Genomic DNA, 18655 nt, shown 5'->3' with positions numbered 1-18655 from the left:
AATGACAAAAAAAAAATCTGAAATATAAAAAAAAATGACTGAAAAAGAAGAAAATGACCTTTAATTTAAAGAAAGCAATAAACTGCCTTCAATAAGATTGAAGGATTTTGAATTCAAATATAGAATACAAAATCTTTAAAGAAAATGGAAAGAAAAACTTTGCTGAAAAGATAAATTAGCGAAAAAAAAAGATTACAAAAAATGTAAAAGAAAAAAAACGTGGAAAGAATCTTAGAAAAAAGATTTTTGGTAGACTAAAAAATTCACTGAGACGTAAGTATGCAAAAGTATTTTCTGAAACTGAATTTCAACTTTGGTTCCTTCCATTCTTTGACTGTTTATAAGGCTTTTTAACCAATCAAATTCTAACATATTTTTCATGTGCATGTATTATTGAGTAACGGTTCTCGCGCTTTGAATGTCGATTGAACCTGTCTCTCTTATCGATAATTCTTCTCTAATGAACTTCATTATCTCCGAAGATATGAAATGAACTCCTGCCTCGATATTTCAATTTTGTTTTATTTTGACTAATACAGACAAATCTTAATTTAGTTCATAATGTTTTAAACGTCCTATTTTAGTCTAAAAAATAAAACATTTATTTTGTATATGATATATAAAAATTCCTACTTATTCAGGTAATTTTTCTACAATAACGTGAATAGTTACATATGAGATATTTGAAGATTTTAATATGTTGAAAAGAAAAATATAAGTAGACAATGAAAATACTAAATAATATGAACAATAGATATATTGGATATTCATTTCATTAGGTGTACAGACGGTTATTTTAATATTAAGATGTAGATAAATAATTTAAAAATGTAGTATGTTTTTATTTGATTGGTAGTTATTTATGTTGTTGACGATAGTCATTATTTACCTAACCCTCCATTTTTAAAATGTCGACCAGATCCCGTCTTCTATGCCCGGTTCTTCCTACTTGATTGGAAAGAACATGCCAAGAACTAATTGCAACAAAATAAAAAAAATAAAGAAAAAAAGAGCCGAGTTTGTCCGTTGGAATATGCCATACCAATGATGAATGGTGGAAAGAGTTTTTGTTTTTTTATTTAAGAGAGAGAGTGTGTGTGCTTGGAATTGCTTGGTTGAATGGTGATTTTGGAGTGTGGAAACTGGAAAGGTAGTTTTAGAAAGGTATATGAAATGAGAATCAGTGGCGCTAGTAAAACTCTCGTGCCATTGCCAATTTTGCCATATGTACATACAATTATTTCGCGAAATGAAATATGAATTTCAGGAATCACAATTAATTCATGTGAGGTAGAAAGTGGAAACAAAACAAAAAAAGAAAATAAAAAGATGTAGCATAACATGATTATGATAATTGCTGTTTTCCTTTCTAACTGTAAAATAATGATGCAAGAGAAAGTTGAGGTGATGATGGATCTCATGTTTATGTTTGTTTTTTGGTATTTCATTTTCAATTCTAGTTTTTCTAGTGATATGATCTGGCTCTTGCTGGAACTCTCTTTGTCCCCATGCACACAGATTCCATCAACCCACCCATCCCCATTTCACTCCCTTTTTTTTTTAACTCTCATTTTAATATTCTTAATTCTACCATCGTTCACTTTTTTTTTTTTGGTACGGTATCAATTCTGGTAGATCAAATATTATTTTACTGTGAGATTTATTTAAGAGTTTGTTATTTATTAATAAATTATTAGATAAAATTTGAATTTAAAACTTATTTAAACGGATTATTGCAGCCAAAATTGGCATATGATCCTTCATTTTACAATAATGAAAATATGTTGCTATATAATTAAACAAGAACATTATGTATAAAACTATAAAATAAGATAAAAATATTAAAATATAGAAAGCAACAATAGAGTGAGTACAAGAAGTGGTGACTACCCTTGACGTGATTCCGTTTCTCTCTCTTTTCTCTTCTCTCTCTCTCTCTCTCTCAGTCAGGCAGGTGAGAGAACTGTGAACTCAACACCATACAAAGCTAGAGTCTTTAACACTGTCTCTTCCGATTCAAACAAATAAAACCTCTTTTTTCTTCCTCTTTTTTCCCTTTCCATCTTTCTATCTATCTCTCTCTATCTGTTGGTGTAGTGGGACACTGCGTTTGATTAGAGATCTGTTTATTCAGGTAATTTAATTGGTTAGTGTCAAGTTGAAGGAGATGATTGGTTTTATGTTACTTTCACCAAAATTGGATTCAATTCAATTGAATAATTGATAGCTAGATAGATACTCAATCAACCTCATCCCTCTCGTAGTCTCAACTACCTGTACCTCTATTCATTGCTCTTCTCTAAGTTTTTTTTTGCCCAATTTTTGTTTATTGTTTTTCCTTTTTTCTATCCCATGATTTTTGTTCCTTCCTTACTTAAGCAGGTTCTTCCCTTTGAAGTTCGCAATTTGAATTCCAGAGAAAGATGAAAGGTGCAGTACTGGTGGCTATTGCCGCTTCCATAGGCAATTTTCTTCAAGGATGGGATAATGCTACTATTGCTGGTAACACACTCAGATTCACTTCATTAGCATGCCCCTTTTGCCTGATCTGACATAATCAATCTTCAATTTCGGCTGATACTATGTTATTGTTCCCTTTTATTATGTTTTAGGTGCCGTTGTTTACATTAAGAAAGACCTTGCTTTGCAAACAACTGTGGAAGGGCTTGTGGTGGCCATGTCCCTCATCGGAGCGACGGTGATCACGACGTGCTCCGGTCCCATCTCGGATTGGCTTGGGCGCAGGCCCATGTTGATAATCTCATCATTGCTCTATTTTTTGGGTAGTTTGGTGATGCTATGGTCCCCTAATGTGTATGTGTTGTGCCTGGCAAGGTTACTTGATGGATTTGGGATTGGTCTTGCTGTTACTCTTGTTCCTGTTTATATATCTGAGACTGCCCCATCTGAGATTAGGGGATCCTTGAATACACTTCCCCAATTCAGTGGTTCTGGGGGCATGTTTCTGTCCTATTGTCTGGTTTTCTGGTTCTCATTCAGTGCCTCTCCTAACTGGAGAGTAATGCTTGGGATTCTTTCCATTCCTTCTCTTTTTTATTTCCTGTTGACAATCTTTTTCTTGCCGGAGTCTCCCCGGTGGCTCGTCAGCAAAGGGAAGATGCTTGAGGCTAAAAAGGTTCTCCAAAGATTGCGCGGCAGGGAAGATGTGGCCGGTAACCCTGTCTTAAACCCATTTTGAATTATGATTCTGCAGAGATCTTGATGGATTTGAATTGTGATAGCCTTGCAACAATTGTAGCAATGATTGTATTGCAAAAAATCAAAGGAAAATACAGCTGATGAGGCAGCAATTGATGCCTCAATACACCTAGCAATAACAATTTTAAACCATCTTGTTAAGTTTATGTAGGAATTGGACAAATGTTAACTGTTATAGGAGATAATGGATGAAATTTACTATGGACTTAATCCATTGAAATCTCAAGCTGTATGTTGAAATGATTGGGGGATAGTTGTATCATATATATGCTTGCTTACTTGACTATGACATGCAAAGTGTGATTATTGTGATTATTGTTATCCTGAAACACTCTGGGTTAGTAATACATGGATGTTCCAGTTTTTTCATTACAATACAACCTTCTTAATTGTCATAAATTGCTCTCATTGTATCTTGTAACTGCTTTATTGCGTGTAATTCATTTCATTGCATATTCTCTTACCTTTTTCATCTGTTACGATCAATCATTTTGTGAATTTGTTAATTTATACAGGTGAGATGGCATTGCTGGTTGAAGGTCTTGGGGTTGGAGGTGATACAACTATAGAAGAGTATATAATAGGCCCTGCAGATGAGGATGGAGAAGGTCAAATACAAACAGCAGAGAAAGACAAAGTCCGATTATACGGATCCCAAGCTGGCCTCTCGTGGTTAGCAAAACCTGTTACTGGACAGAGTTCTCTAGGTCTTGTGTCACGCCATGGAAGCATTGTCAACCAAAGCATGCCTCTCATGGACCCTGTTGTGACCCTATTTGGCAGCGTTCATGAGAAGCTCCCTGAACAAGGAAGCATGCGCAGCACCCTATTTCCACATTTTGGAAGCATGTTCAGCACAGCTGATCCTCATGCCAAAAATGAACAGTGGGACGAGGAGAGCCTACAAAGAGAAGGCGAGGAGTACGCATCAGAAGCGGGTGGAGACTCCGATGACAATCTGCAAAGTCCCTTGATCTCGCGTCAAACAACAAGCATCGAAAAGGAAATGCCACCTCCTCCTTCTCATGGCAGTATACTGAGCAGCATGAGACGTCACAGTAGTCTCATGCAAGGTGAACCAGTTGGTAGCACTGGTATTGGCGGTGGCTGGCAACTAGCATGGAAATGGAATGAGAAAGGTGAGGATGGGAAAAAGGAAGGAGGGTTTAAAAGGATTTACTTGCACCAGGAGGCTGGTCCAGTCCCAAGTAAAGGATCTGTTGTGTCGATTCCTGGCGAAGGTGACTTTGTCCAGGCTGCTGCATTGGTAAGCCAGCCTGCTCTTTACTCCAAGGAGCTTATTGGTGGGCAGCCAGTTGGCCCTGCAATGGTTCACCCATCTGAGACCGCTTCAAAGGGGCCAATTTGGAAAGCTCTTCTCGAACCAGGCGTTAAGCATGCATTGGTTGTTGGAATTGGAATACAACTACTTCAGCAGGTAATACATGGTTACCTTTTATAGTTATCTTCTGCCTTTGCACGGTTAATTAGATAATGCTTTCTTTACATGGTATTTCATTCTAGGCTCTAGCACTTGAATGTACAATCGCTTGTGGACTGCTTGGTTTTGGCTTAATAATTTACAAAAAGAAAACATAAAACATAATTTTTCGAAAGATGTTGACATTCAAGATTTCGGGATGTGCTGTGATAAAATAGTAGTGGAAACTTTAAGATCAGCATTCTTACCTAATCAGACTGTTTGAGGAGTGGTTTAGAAATATGCCTTCTTGTATTAGTAACAGAAATATATACTGTTGTTGTTTGACCTTATTCTTCCTGTCTGGATTTCTAGTTTGCTATTCCAGCTTTCAGCATTAACGTGGTGGTCTGTCTGTTATCAATAACTAACACCAACTTCTATATTGGATGTGCAGTTTTCTGGTATAAATGGTGTTCTATATTACACTCCTCAAATCCTTTCAGAGGCCGGCGTTGAAGTTCTCCTTGCCGATTTGGGCATCGGCTCAGAGTCTGCATCTTTCCTTATCAGTGCTTTAACAACCTTGTTGATGCTTCCATGTATAGCCATAGCGATGAGGCTCATGGATGTTTCTGGCAGAAGGTATATTTTCTCTAAATTAATGTCAATGTCTTTGAAAAAGCTGTTTAGTATCTTGTTTTGTTCAACTTGATTTGTTCTCATTACACAAACCCTAATATTGCAGGCAGCTGCTGCTCACTACAATTCCAGTGCTGATAGTGTCACTCATCATTTTGGTCATTGGGAGCGTCGTAAATTTTGGCAGTGTTGTCCATGCAGCAATTTCAACTGTATGCGTTGTTGTTTACTTCTGTTGCTTTGTGATGGCTTATGGACCGGTTCCAAACATCCTTTGCTCAGAGATCTTTCCGACAAGGGTGCGTGGGCTCTGCATTGCCATCTGCGCTTTGGTGTTCTGGATCGGAGATATCATAGTGACATACACGCTGCCCGTGATGCTCAGTACTATAGGACTCAGTGGAATCTTTGGCATTTATGCGGTTGTGTGTTTGATCTCGTGGATATTTGTGTTTTTGAAGGTCCCTGAAACAAAGGGAATGCCCCTTGAAGTCATCACGGAATTCTTTGCTGTTGGTTCTAAGCAGGCTGTTGCTGCCAAGAATGAGTGACGGGATTCGTTGTATACATCTGCTATGTTTGTGGCTAAAGCCAAAATCTCTCATGTTTATAGATTTTGCTTGTCATTAAGTTTTTAATTGGAGGAGAATATGTTCTGGTTATCAAGCATATGGATGTATTTTTTCTTCTCTCGTATACTAAAATTTTGCATTTTATAGTGATAAAGCTTTTGATTTCAAGTCTGTGTTTATAATAAATTTATTCGAGAGGTGCACTGTGTCCAAGTGCGTAATGCTGATCCCGAGTATTAAATGTAGGAGACTCATTAGTTTCCTTTTGTTTTTTTTTTTTTTTTGGTCATTAAGACTCCTTAGTTAAATTGCTATGGCTTGCTCTGTTGGCATCTTTTTCAATATTATTCCTTCATGGGTTTTGATCGGACTGTTCTAAAGGAAGTAAGGAACTTTATAAAAGAATCTGCCAATAAAATCTTTTTTTTTTACAAAAATAAAACTTGGTAGTTTTGAATGTATTAAATTGAATACATTAAAATCTTTAATTTTCTCGAGTATTAACGAAATGTGTTATATAAATTATAAAGTACCTTTGATCTTTTGGATAAAAATCATTTAAAGTGAAAAAATGAATACAATTTCCAATTCCTACCTTTTTCTTTTTGGTTTTAAATCAAAGTAGCTTTATTTTATTTTTATTATGTTTAAATGTTCTTTGATTGAACATCACCCATTTTACAACATATGCGGTCTGCTTCCACTAACGCTAATTCCGTGTCAACAATGGAGTAAGTGCATTTATTCCCAACTTTCCAGGAATTCTCATGCTTAATCGAGTTAATTCGTTATTCTTAAATATGTTACAAACAGCGACAATTTTAATGCAAAGCCAAGTCACTCGGCACGAGAATTCGCATTAAAAACACTCGATGTTACACATGTTCTCATTCTTTCTAGTTTTTCCTCTCGAGTGTGTACGCATCAAGATATACGACGACAACACTGTAAAAATGGTCTTTCCCCCTTAGTCTCTCACAATTATCTGACGTAAAAGGTGAAACAGAGCAACAGCACAGCTCGACAATGTGCAGCAATTAAATTAATATTTACAGTGCTCATCTTTACAAATTCACAGTCCCAAAGTACCTCGATGAATATTGAATAGTGCAAAAATTTTGGCCACTTCCCATATATGTTGTCATGGAGATTCATAGCCCGCCAGAGAGAAAATTTAACTCGTAAAACAATGTAAGCAGAAGCTGTGTCCATCATTTAAAGATTCTAATCTTCTTGGGAAGATGATTTACCTTCCAAATTATTTAAGCCAATATCTGATTTGGAGGGCTTGGAATCAGGCACTTGATTGTTTACAGAGCTCTTCTCTGCAAGGGAGTTGAATGGCCTCTCAAATTCTCTAGCAGTGGCGGGATCTATTACTGCTTTCTTTAGTTTTTGCTCCTGCAAAATTCATGGACATAGATTTTATGTAGTGCACATGAGTTCGAAAATATAGAGTCAACCAAAAGCCAACTTCAGTGTCATATTCAAAACACCAAAAATTAACATGTTCATTCATGCTGCTAAATAAACTAAACTTGGTTTGACCATTTGGCTCGCGTATTCTTGTACATGGTGTATTTGCCCAGAACTAATTGTGATTAGATCAAACTAAATATCCAAAGATTAAAGAGTATCTATTTTTGCTCAGCTTCATATTTGGGTATATGACAGGATAAGAACATTGAAGAGTTGGCTACGCTAGCTGAAGATTTATGAGATTATATTAATATATTCAAGAGTAAATGGACAAAAGTACACATGAAAGAATTTGGAGTGGACAAAAATACATACCAAAGTTCATAAACATCAAAGTATATCCGAAAGATTGATTTTGATGGACAAAAGTACACCCCAGACCTTCCAAACCCATTAATGGCATGATACTTTTGTCCATCGAAAACAATATTTCGAGTATACTTTCATACGTACTTTTGTCCTCGCCAAACTCTTTGATGGGTACTTTTGTTCATTTACTCTATATTCAATAAGGTGATTAAAGTTCCAAAATGCTACCGAGTACCATAAGGCTTACATTTTGTAGAGCTTCAAGCTTTCTTTGCAGCGCCTCATGCTCAGCCTGAATACGGAAAGGAACTCCATGCTTTTGATACACATTGTTTTGGGCTAGCTCCTCGTCAAGATCAGTGGCTGTGGTTGCAAAGGGATGATTTGCAGGAATCCACCTGATTGTATCAGGATCAGCATCTGGAGGAACAGTGTCTCCTTCCCTAAGGAACATGGTTGGTCGCTTCCACTGGTATGCGCGTGATCTCCTTCTCTGGTGGATGGCTTGTTGCTCTTCGGTGAGTGTAACAGGTGCTAAACGATAAACCTTGCCACACATTTCAACAGTCGAGTTGCTTTTACCAACCTTGACCATTGGATTATTGAACGGGTCTTCATACTTAAGAGGCCTAGAACTGAAAATACGCATGTAAAAAATGTCAATAATATAGGCAAAAGAAATTATCGGCATAGTCAGACAAACCGTGTGCTATATAATGTTAGATGTATTAATGTTGCTTTACCTAATAGCTTAAGCTTTTGTAAGAGTTGATTATAAACATTGTAATAAAGAATAGACTATGGCTGGAAGAATAGGAATTGAAATCTTGCCATTACGACACATTATCAAATCCCTAGGGTTGATCAATTTTGAGGATTCACCTAAAAAGCTTATGATTCTTGACACGAGGACAATATATTCAGTCTCACTACAACCTATTAACTAATCTAATTTCATAATCCAGAGTAAGAAGCTAGATAATTAATCAATTATTAAAAATTGAAAAAAGTGATAAGGATAGACATCATACATGCCTCTTCTATCGGATCTGAGTTGGCCACGCCTGACAAGATCAGCTACGGAGCCAGGGCGGTGGTTTCTTTGGGAGAATACTCTCTCTGCAAATGCTCTCACTCCCACAAACAAAACAAGAGCCACAACGCACATCCAAATCGGATACTTCATTCCACCGTCTCCATTAACCTGGTGGTCCAAATTTGCATTTTTTTTTTCAATCTTTCAAAATATTAATAATAAATTGAAGTTATGAACGGGGAAGGAAAGCTTACCAGAAAGGAAAGAGGAGGAGGCGGAGGATTGAGGATGGAAGTAAATAGGTGATTGTGGAATTTTGCAACGGAATTAACGGAGTCTTGTCTGAGCTGGTTGGTGCGAGTGGTGATTAGGGAGCACCATTTGGAGATTCCGTTCCTAATTATACGAACACCATTGCCACCGCCACTGCCATGACTGTTGTTGCTGCTGCTACAGATGACGATGGAGGGCTACATACAATGTGTGAACAATTCATTACAACTCAATAAAACGAAATAGCAGGGAAATGAAGTGAGGTGAAGTGAAGTAGGGTTTAGAAGAGAACTTACCGGAACAGAAAGAGTCCGAAACTGCAGTGTCCAAATTGAAGGCATGATATGTGATGTGATGTGCTCTAACCTCTCTGAGCTCAGTGAATAAATCAATGGCGGCCAATTTCTGCTTCAATATCAAAGTTCCATTCCATTACATTACTACCTCTTCGTGAAGCTCCAGCCACTAGGTAAAGTATAAACTCGTAAAGCAACTGCCTCGCTGATTATGATTATTATTGTTACTTTCTTTCTTCCTCTTAAAAATAGATGCATGTCTAAAGCAGTGATAAAATCCGCCTAAATAATGAGGCAGGAAAGGATCCGTGGCGCAATGGTTCGCGTCCGACTCCAGATCAGAAGGTTGCGTGTTCGATTCACGTCGGGTTCATCTTTTGCACAAATACTCAAATCTCTATCATACAACTTGGGCCTGCATTGATCTAAATCTAATTCTAACCGGCCCATTAAACACAACATAATGGTACGGGCATATTTTTGGTTGGATGCGTCTTAAAGTTAATTATTTTTTTACTAATTATCCAGATTATCCTAAAGCAGTGTTATGACTGTTATCAGAACTGCACCGACTCATCCGATCGGACTGGATAAAGAAGAGAACCAACAAGACCTAGTTTAAATTGGTTGGATTTGACTAAAACCGGTGAACCGACAAATTTGATTTAACTCGGACCGATTTAAAATCTTTTTTTTTTTCACGAGAAACAACATCGTTTCGATTAAAAAAAACTAATTTGAGCTAAAAGAAACCCTAGCACCTCGAAGCCTCCATCCCCTTTCCCTGTTTCCTAAATCCATTCCCTTTCGGCCATAAGAGAGACCACTTGAGAGTTGAGAGTCTGAGACTGTGTGTGAGAGAGAGTGAGAGAGGCCCGTTCAGCCAATACCACCTCACCGTGCTCGCAGTCTCGCAACCGCACCACCCACCACAGCCAGCACCACCTCCATCGAAGTCGAACATTCGAAGTTTCAAACGTCGTTGGCTCTTATGTGTCCGTCGCCACCTGCTACTGCTACTGCTCGTCGCCTTCGTTGTGTATCCAGTCGTCGTCGTCGCATTAATTTCTTCTCCAGTCTCCCTCTTTTCTACCGGCGGTGCATTAGCGAGGTATGTATTTTTTTTTTAAGTTATTAAGTTTTAAATTTTCAATAATTTAGTACTTTAGTTAGAATTAATTGATTAATGATGTTGATAATCTATGTTGATTTCTATTTGATTTCTATTAGATTGTTGATTGTTCAATTTTTTGTAATATACTGTTGTTAATTTGTTATATATGTTGATTATGTATGTTGATTTTTGTTGGAAAAACAATTTTAATTCGTATTTGGAAATTGAGTTGGGGATAGAGCGGGATGAGTTTTGATCCCTTTTTCGGTGCCTGCGACAGAGCCACGATTTATGTTTGATTTCTGTTTAGTTTGTTGATTGTAACACCTCGTTACTCTAAGTCTTACCTTTAGCCGTAAAGTAAGGGATAACAAAGTGTCACGACAGTTCTAAAACTTATAATATATAATATATGTCCAAGAATTTATATAACTAGAAGCCCGATGAAGGAATAAAGCTCAAACATAAAACAGAATTACGAAACACGAAACGTTCACACACGATAACTAAACGCATAGGCACGGACAAAACAAGACATAATATATATAAAACCATGTAGATAGCTCCAGCATACACAAGGTAATATTTAAATTATATATATATATATACCAAAAAGATGACTAGTCATAACCTGCGGAGTTTAGGCTGGCTAGTCAAACTGAAATACAAAATAGTTTTATAAGTTTAAAACAGCTTATACAACTTATTTCTCAAATCAAGCCTCTAAGGCGATAAAGTCTAAAATAAAAAGGTGAGAGAGAGTACTACAACAAATAATCAAGATACAAAGAGATATCAAAAGATCCTCCGCTCTGTCACCATCCCACAACTCATCGAAGTGGGTTACGACCTGCATCTGAAAAATAACAGAATATGATATGAGAACCGGAGGTTCTTAGTATGGTAACAGTGCCCAATAATGTAAGATATAAGATTTCGGGATGCCAGATGCAACCTTAGAACTTCACATCGATGCAGAATATTCAAGCTTAAAACAAAATAAATAACTTAAAAACAGTAAATAGGGTATTCTAACTTAAGGGATTTCTAATTAACATAGCACCGCTATCCCACACAGCCTAACCTCCATGCGATCCCATCGCCACCACCTACCGAACCTCCTCAATCCTAGCAAAAAATACAAGTAATGCAGACAAGTAAAGCACCGTAAAGTATATCTACAACAAGTAGAACAATTAGCAAGTAAACATGTGGTTCATTTAGGCATAACGAAAATTAAGCAAAGCAAATAAACATGTAGAAGTTGCATATGATGAATGCCTTTCCTATTGGCCCGTGATATCACTTGTCGGTCTATAAATGCCAACTCGACACATCCTCCCAGATGTAGCCTTTCTGCCACGCCAGGGATATAGGCCCTACACACTTATGCAGCAGAGAAGGTTATGCGAGCGGAATACTACCCTAACCTTCACATCTCAACATTAGCGGGATTAACCACCGACCTTACGCCGGCGCCGCGACCTCGACAAGCGGGATTAACCAACTGTCCTTCCCAGGCGCATAACGTCTCAACAATATCAGTATACATCAATAGCTTTTAGTGATCACTCTTAGTATTCAATAATTTTCTCAGTCATCTCCGAGTCTCCGACTCGTCATAACCATCATTTCATCCTTGATTTCACAAGTTTATCATCAACTTTTAAGTTCTCATAATCATCATCAATATAGTACTCCAACGGCTCACTTACAACTTCAGAAACCTAAGTCTCTATCTTCTAAACTCATACAGAATTTCACCAATTTAAGTCACTGACTCTTCTCTATTGTCTTTAGACATAAATGCTAGATATTAGCCTTAAACAGTAATGAAAAGAAGTTTAAAAAGCTAGAGAATCCTTGAAAACGAAGAAAAACTATTTTTCTATAAAATAAGGTATGTGCATACGCACACCCTTGCCGTACGTACGCACACGTTGAAAAAGAACGTGTCCGCGTACGTGGCATCCTACTCGCGTACGTGAGTGTTTTAATTCGAATGGAATGCTCGCGCCGTGTGTACTGGGTTGCGTACGCATGCTGTATAGAGTTTAGTCATAATTGGTGGTATGGTGTGGCTTATGAGTAAGGTTGACAACAATGTTGAGGAGTTTAGTCATAATTGTGTACATTATGGGTGGATTGTAACCATAAGAGAGCGAAGAAGGTTGTTGCCATGAAAGTTGAATATAAGCATGTGGCTCCTCCCCAACTTGGATTCCATTCCCATAATGTGATCCCTCATTGAAGCTTCCATTTCTTACAACATAATTGTAACCAAACTCATAGGCAAAAGGATAAGAATTCATAGTAAAAAGGAAAAACAAAAACAAAAACTATTAAGAAACAAAGAAACAAGAACCTAACTAGTGACTCAAACAAGCTAACAAACAAAGAGCAAACTATTCACAATATTAACATATGTACAATAACCAATAACAAGCACACATTTCAATTCTCCGGTAACGGCGCCAAAATCTTGAAAGAAGGTTACCGTCGGTTTAGAATTTTCACACAAAAATAATCTCGTCGAAGTATAGATCTAAACCAACAAACAACCTCAATCAAAGTTTAATTTTGGTTGTCACATGTTCAACCCATAAAAATAACCGAGAGTATTACTCCCGGGTCGTTCTCCCTAGAAATTGTAATCGAATACATAATTATTGGTTATGAGTTTCACGAGGTGGATTGATGATAAGACTTGAAATTAAATGGCAAGAAATTTAAATGACAAGAAAATAAATCAAACAACTAAAGATAACAAATACTAAAGAGGCATTCATGATAAAGATTGAGAATCAAGCTTTTCCATCCTAGTCATTAATCATAACACAATAATTATCAAGAGCTAAGCCTATTACGTTATCTACAACATTGGGAGAAAGTCAAATATGTCTAGTTAATCCCAATCCATAAGTAATGTCAATGAAAACAAGATTAAACTAATAACTCTAGATCACCAATCTAAATTGGGTATCAATGACTCAAGATTGCCTAATTTCTCTTTCCAAGTCAAGAATACTCAAACATCTACTCTAAAACTAACCCAAGTATTTTATCAAACACTTGGTGTGCATAAAAATGAAAAGCATATTAAATTGCAAAAATAATAAAATCTACTACTACTAAATGCAAGAAAATAACAACAATAACTCAACAAGCATCAAAGAAACATAAAAAACATCAAAATTGTATTAAAGAAAATCCAAATTAACAAGAGTTCATAAATATAAAAGTGACATAAATGAAAAATTAACAAGGCAAACTAAGAAACTTGAGGCAAAAGAATAAGGAAAGGTAAAAGAAATTAAATGAAAACAAGAATTAAACCCTAAATATAAGAGACATTGACCTAAATCTACCCTAATTTTAGAGAGAGGATGGAGCTTCTCCCTCTAAAAAATTACCCTAAAACATGTTTCTAACCTAACCTAATTGCTCTCTCCTTCATCCTTCTTGAATTTGGCCTCTAATAGCTTCAGAAATGAGTTGGATCTAGGCCAGAATGAGTTCAGAAATTGCCCCCAGCGTGTTTCTTTAATGAGATCACGTGACAATTGTCACGCATACGCGTCGCTTGACAAATCTCTGGTCACGCGTATGCGTGGGTCACGCGTACACAGAACTAGGCAGATTTTCAAAACTTCATTTCTTCACAAATTCTCCACTTTTACATGATTTTTCTTCATTCATTCAATCCAATCTTTGCCTTCTAAGCCTGAAATCACTAAACAAATACATCAAGGCATCAAGTGGAATTAAAGTGATTTAAATATATCAATTTAAAGGTCTAAAAAGTATGTTTTCACTCTTCAGCATAAATTAGGAGACATTCACAAAACCATACTATTTCATTGAATAAATGTGGGATAAGTTGATAAAATTTTCTAAATTCAGCACAAGATAAACCCTAAAATTGGGGTTTATCACTCTCTCCACCCAAAATTAGGGTGATTCCTCCATCTCTGATTGAATATATTCGAATAGGGATCATTATTGGGATTTCTGGAGGAATTTCCCATATAATTAACTTGCTTAGGAATGGGTTGAGCATAACCATAGGTTTCCTCTTGGTTGAAGCCTCCACTCATGTCATAAGATGTATCTTGATTTTTAATAGCTTAAACTTGCATCTCACTCAAGTGTTGAGTAACTATACTGATCTGTTGTGACATAATCTTGTTCTGAGCTAGAATGGTATCCATGGTGTCCACCTCCATAACTCCTTTCTTCACAGGATTCGCTGGATTCCTCTTAGAAGAGTATAGATATTGGTTGTTAGCAACCATCTTAATAAGCTCATTAGCCTCTTCAAGTATCTTCTTCATATGTAAAGAACCTCTTGTGGAATTGTCCAGAGATATTTTTTTCATCTCAGAGAGGCCATCATAGAAAATCTGCAGCTTGATCTAGTCTGAAAACATATCTGGGAGACACTTTCTAATTATCTGCTTGTATCTTTTTCCGGTTTTATAGAAAAACTCACCATCTCTATGCCTGAAAGTTTGGACATCCACCCTCACCTTAGTCACCTTCTGAGGTGAGAAGAATTTAGTCAGAAATTCATTAACCAATGAAACGGCAACAACAACAAAAACCTATACACATGATATTAAATAAAAGCATTAGTACATAAGTAGACTTTGCAAATCTGCAATTCAAATTCCTCATATAACAAAGATCCTTGTTCTCATGTTTAAAATCTAAGGTCTCAGCATTAAAATTTTGAACATTAAGAAAAACAAAGATAGTCAACAGTAGCAGTGGCATCCACTTGTAAGAAAGTCGAAATCAACATTTTCAGTCATTTAACAATACTACTAAACCTTAAACTAAACATTCTAAGCTCCACCCTCATCTTTTCTTCTCTTAACTAATAAGTCAGAACTTCAGTCAATATTCGCATACCTCATGCAACCTAACTATATTTGGGTGTCTGACAACCTAATGTACCTTCGCCGATGGTTCTACCAACCTCATACTTGCCGATCTTATTTCTCACCTTTTTCAATGTTTCGCAACGATCATTCGCATCTCCTCCATTATCAACTAAATTTTCCTTTCAACAGTAAACAAAAGAAATAAGAGCTCGAAGAGTACAGACACACACACCTCATGCAACCTAACTATATTTGGGTGTCACACACACACACACACACACGTGCACACACACACGCACATGCGCGCACGCACACACTGCACGCGCACACACACACACCTCATGCAACCTAACTATATTTGGGTGTCTCACACACACACATACACACCTCATACAACCTAACTATATTTGGGTGTCTGACACGCGCGTGCACACACACACGCACACGCATGTGCACACACACCTCATACAATCGAACTATATTTGGGTGTCTTACACGCGCACACACGCACCTAACTATATTTGGGTGTTTGACACACACACACGCATGCATGCATGCATGCGCGTGCGCAGAGAGAGAGAGAGAGAGAGAGAGAGAGAGAGAGAGAGAGAGAGAGAGAGAGAGAGAGAGAGAGAGAGAGAGAGAGAGAGTAACCTTCGCGACGGCGACGCCACGGGGTCAACGCTTTCTTCATGCGACGGCGACGAGAAGAGGAATGATAAGAAGAGTTCGATGATAAGAAGAGTGCAACGGCACCCGTAGTCTATCCTTGCCGGCGGTGACAGCACCCTCTACCAGAGGAGAAGAGTTCAGCGCTGAGGGATGGTGATGGTGGCTAGGTTTAGGGTTAGGTTTCTCAAAGAGTAAGAGAAGAGGGAGTGAGCATGATTTTTGTTCTAATTGTTATGAAAATAATACCAGTCATAGTACAATGACCACTAAAAATTTTTCATTAAAAGTAATTTTTTTATCTTTTAATAAAAATAATACCAGTCATAGTACTATGGTCACTAAATTTTTTTTATTAAAAGTAGTTTTACTTATATTTTTAATGGCAATAAAAATAATTGCCATTATAATATATAATATTAATGACAAATATATAATAGACACAAAAACATAACTTAAATAAAAAATAGCAGTCATTGTATTATTACTGCTAAAAATTTGTCGCTAAAACTAATTATTCTTGTAGTATGTCCTCATAAAAGTTTCTATCCTTGATCATGCTCTCTAGAAAGAAGGGATAAGTACTTTTTTCGTCCCCAACGTCTGGGGTCAAAATCAATTTTGTCTCCGACCTTTTTATTAAAATCATCCTCAACTTTACAAAACGTTATAAAATCATCCTTTTGTCCATAAACAATATTTTTTGGACAATTTTGCCCTTTTACAAAAATAAAAACAAAGAAAAAATGTTACCCTTTTCACACCACCCTCACCACTAACTCCATTATCTCTCTCTCTCTCTCTCTCTCTCTCTCTCTCTCTCTCTCTCTCTCCTTATTTCTGCAACCGCCTTGTTCTCAACCCAACCACTCCCACGCCATCAACAACTCCACCGCCGCTTTGTTCTCAAGATGACTCAACCACTCCCACGCCACCAACAACTCCACCGTCACCAAGATCCAAGATCCTCAAGATCCATTCTGAAGCCATGGCAGCTGCTAGGTTAACCACTTGCGCCACGGTGGCTTCCATGTCCTCGGTTTCCGATCGCGCCCCGCCCATGCTGATTTTTCTTTTCGCTTCCCGTTCTTCTCTTCTTCACTTTCAATTTGCCTTCGCCGTCCGACCCTGCTTCCGATTCTAAGACGGAGCCGCCTCCCCCCGATGTATCTAACAAGTCTGGCTTCGACCCGAAATCGTTATAAAGAGGAGCCAAAGCCCTCCGTAAAATCAATAGTTAAAATTGTTTTAAAATTGTTTTTGGTGCTGACTTTGTGGGGGTTTTGTTTCTCTGTTCCTTAACTGAAATCAATCTTGGAAACAGTTAAAGCTGAGATGGTACCGTTCAAAATCGGTTATCAAGTATCCTCGATGCAGCATCAGGAGGCAATTAGCATATGTTGATGCAGAGGTAATTTCCCCCCACCACCATATAGAGTTGGTGATCTGAGAATTTCCACTTTTGGCTCATTGTGTCTCTGAGAAAGTTTGGGTTGTGTGTGATGTGATGTGTTTCTATCGACTGCTTGTAGCTGATACATAATTAGTAGTATATCAAGATAGTTGTGTAGTTAGAATGTTCACAAGCGTTTTTCCCAATAGTTCGGCTAAGGTTGTACAGCTTATGTAAACGTGAATAGCATATTCATTGTGCTATATTTTGTAATTGGATACCCAATTGTTTCGGCTTCAGGTGAAATGATTTTGTTAATTTCTATCTATTCTTTATTTAAAGTCTTAATCTTCAAATTTGAGCTTTTAATTGATATTGGTGCGGGAGTGTTGATTTTGTTCAACCGATTGGGTTATATTGTTCAACCATTCAGATGTTGATTTTAATGGATGAAGAGTTAGTAGGATTGGTGTTAGAGTTAAAGGTAGTAAGTGGTATAGTGGTGGAAGTGGTGGTGGTGGTGGTGAAGAGAGAGAGGTGGTGATGGAGAGGGAGAAGAAGATGGAGAAGGAGGTGGGAGCAGTGGTGGTGGGGTGGCGGAAAGGGAGAGAAGAGAAAGACCGAAAGAGAGTGAGAGATACGCCAGGGATGGAGAGGGTTTCTTTTGTTTTTTAATACTAGTTTTAATATTTTTTATTTTTGTAAAAGGGCAAAATTGTCCAAAAAATATTGTTTATGGACAAAAGGATGATTTTATAACGTTTTGTAACGTTGAGGATGATTTTAATTAAAAAAATGTTGGGGACGAAATTGATTTTGACTCAGACATTGAGGATGAAAAAAGTACTTATCCCTAAATAGGATGTCCGGACTGAAGTGGATTATTATTATTATTTTTATCAAGAATCACATTGTTATTCGAGGGAAGACCGGTTTCACACTTTACTCTATCAATGTGCTACAACCACCCCCCCCCCCCCCCGGCCCCAATACTCAGTAGTGCCAAGCTGCCAGCTTTGAACCAAGCTCACTTGAGTTAAAGTGCAAGCTTCTAACCAACAAGCTACTTGGGAAGCTAGCTGCTACAACCACCCCAAGTCCAGGACAAAATCCAACCTAAAGAAACTAGGCTATATTGGGTGGGAGAACTCTCTATCACGTGAAGTTTACTTATTTAGCATGACGTAGAAGACATGATACAAAGGCAGGGTTCTCTAAGGTGGCATAACATGAGAGTGGGAATGTGGGATGCTTCCCCCCTCCCCCTCCCCTCTTTCTCTTCCATAACATTAGCATAAAGACGCCACTCTTATTGTTATTATTTATTTGGCAAAAAGAATGGAGCAC

The 18655-nt window shown here is 37.5% G+C and overlaps 2 protein-coding genes and 1 long non-coding RNA gene across 5 annotated transcripts; 2 read left to right on the top strand and 1 right to left on the bottom strand.

The window, feature by feature from the left end:
* Positions 1–1266: 1266 nt before the first annotated feature.
* LOC112705739 (monosaccharide-sensing protein 2) lies at positions 1267–6021 on the top strand. Of its 3 annotated transcripts, none has more exons than XM_025756667.3 (6): positions 1267–2134; positions 2380–2502; positions 2613–3173; positions 3735–4657; positions 5097–5284; positions 5388–6021. In XM_025756667.3, exons 2-6 carry the CDS (start codon positions 2424–2426, stop codon positions 5830–5832), a joined length of 2196 nt encoding a protein of 731 aa, XP_025612452.1. In that variant the 5' UTR covers positions 1267–2134; positions 2380–2423; the 3' UTR covers positions 5833–6021. The 3 variants fall into 3 exon arrangements, with proteins under 3 accessions (XP_025612452.1, XP_025612451.1, XP_072056510.1); XM_025756666.3 differs by having other exon boundaries at positions 1426–2134; positions 2383–2502; XM_072200409.1 differs by having other exon boundaries at positions 1857–1954; positions 2383–2502.
* Positions 6022–6593: 572 nt separating this feature from the next.
* On the bottom strand, positions 6594–9602 carry LOC112705738 (protein MULTIPLE CHLOROPLAST DIVISION SITE 1). Its single transcript, XM_025756665.3, has 5 exons — positions 9247–9602; positions 8932–9147; positions 8673–8845; positions 7889–8276; positions 6594–7254 (listed from the first exon to the last, which is right to left on the bottom strand). The coding sequence occupies exons 1-5, from the start codon at positions 9289–9291 to the stop codon at positions 7078–7080; spliced, it is 999 nt and encodes a 332-aa protein (XP_025612450.1). The 5' UTR covers positions 9292–9602; the 3' UTR covers positions 6594–7077.
* A 175-nt stretch (positions 9603–9777) lies between these two features.
* LOC140174782 (uncharacterized) lies at positions 9778–17614 on the top strand. The gene is made up of 2 exons (XR_011864454.1): positions 9778–10357; positions 17240–17614. It is a non-coding gene; the product is annotated as an uncharacterized lncRNA (long non-coding RNA).
* The last annotated feature ends 1041 nt before the right edge of the window (positions 17615–18655 follow it).

This window comes from Arachis hypogaea, chromosome 8 (genome assembly GCF_003086295.3).
Source record: "Arachis hypogaea cultivar Tifrunner chromosome 8, arahy.Tifrunner.gnm2.J5K5, whole genome shotgun sequence".
NCBI classification, from domain to species: domain Eukaryota; kingdom Viridiplantae; phylum Streptophyta; class Magnoliopsida; order Fabales; family Fabaceae; genus Arachis; species Arachis hypogaea.
This window is presented reverse-complemented; position numbering and strand designations above follow the sequence as displayed.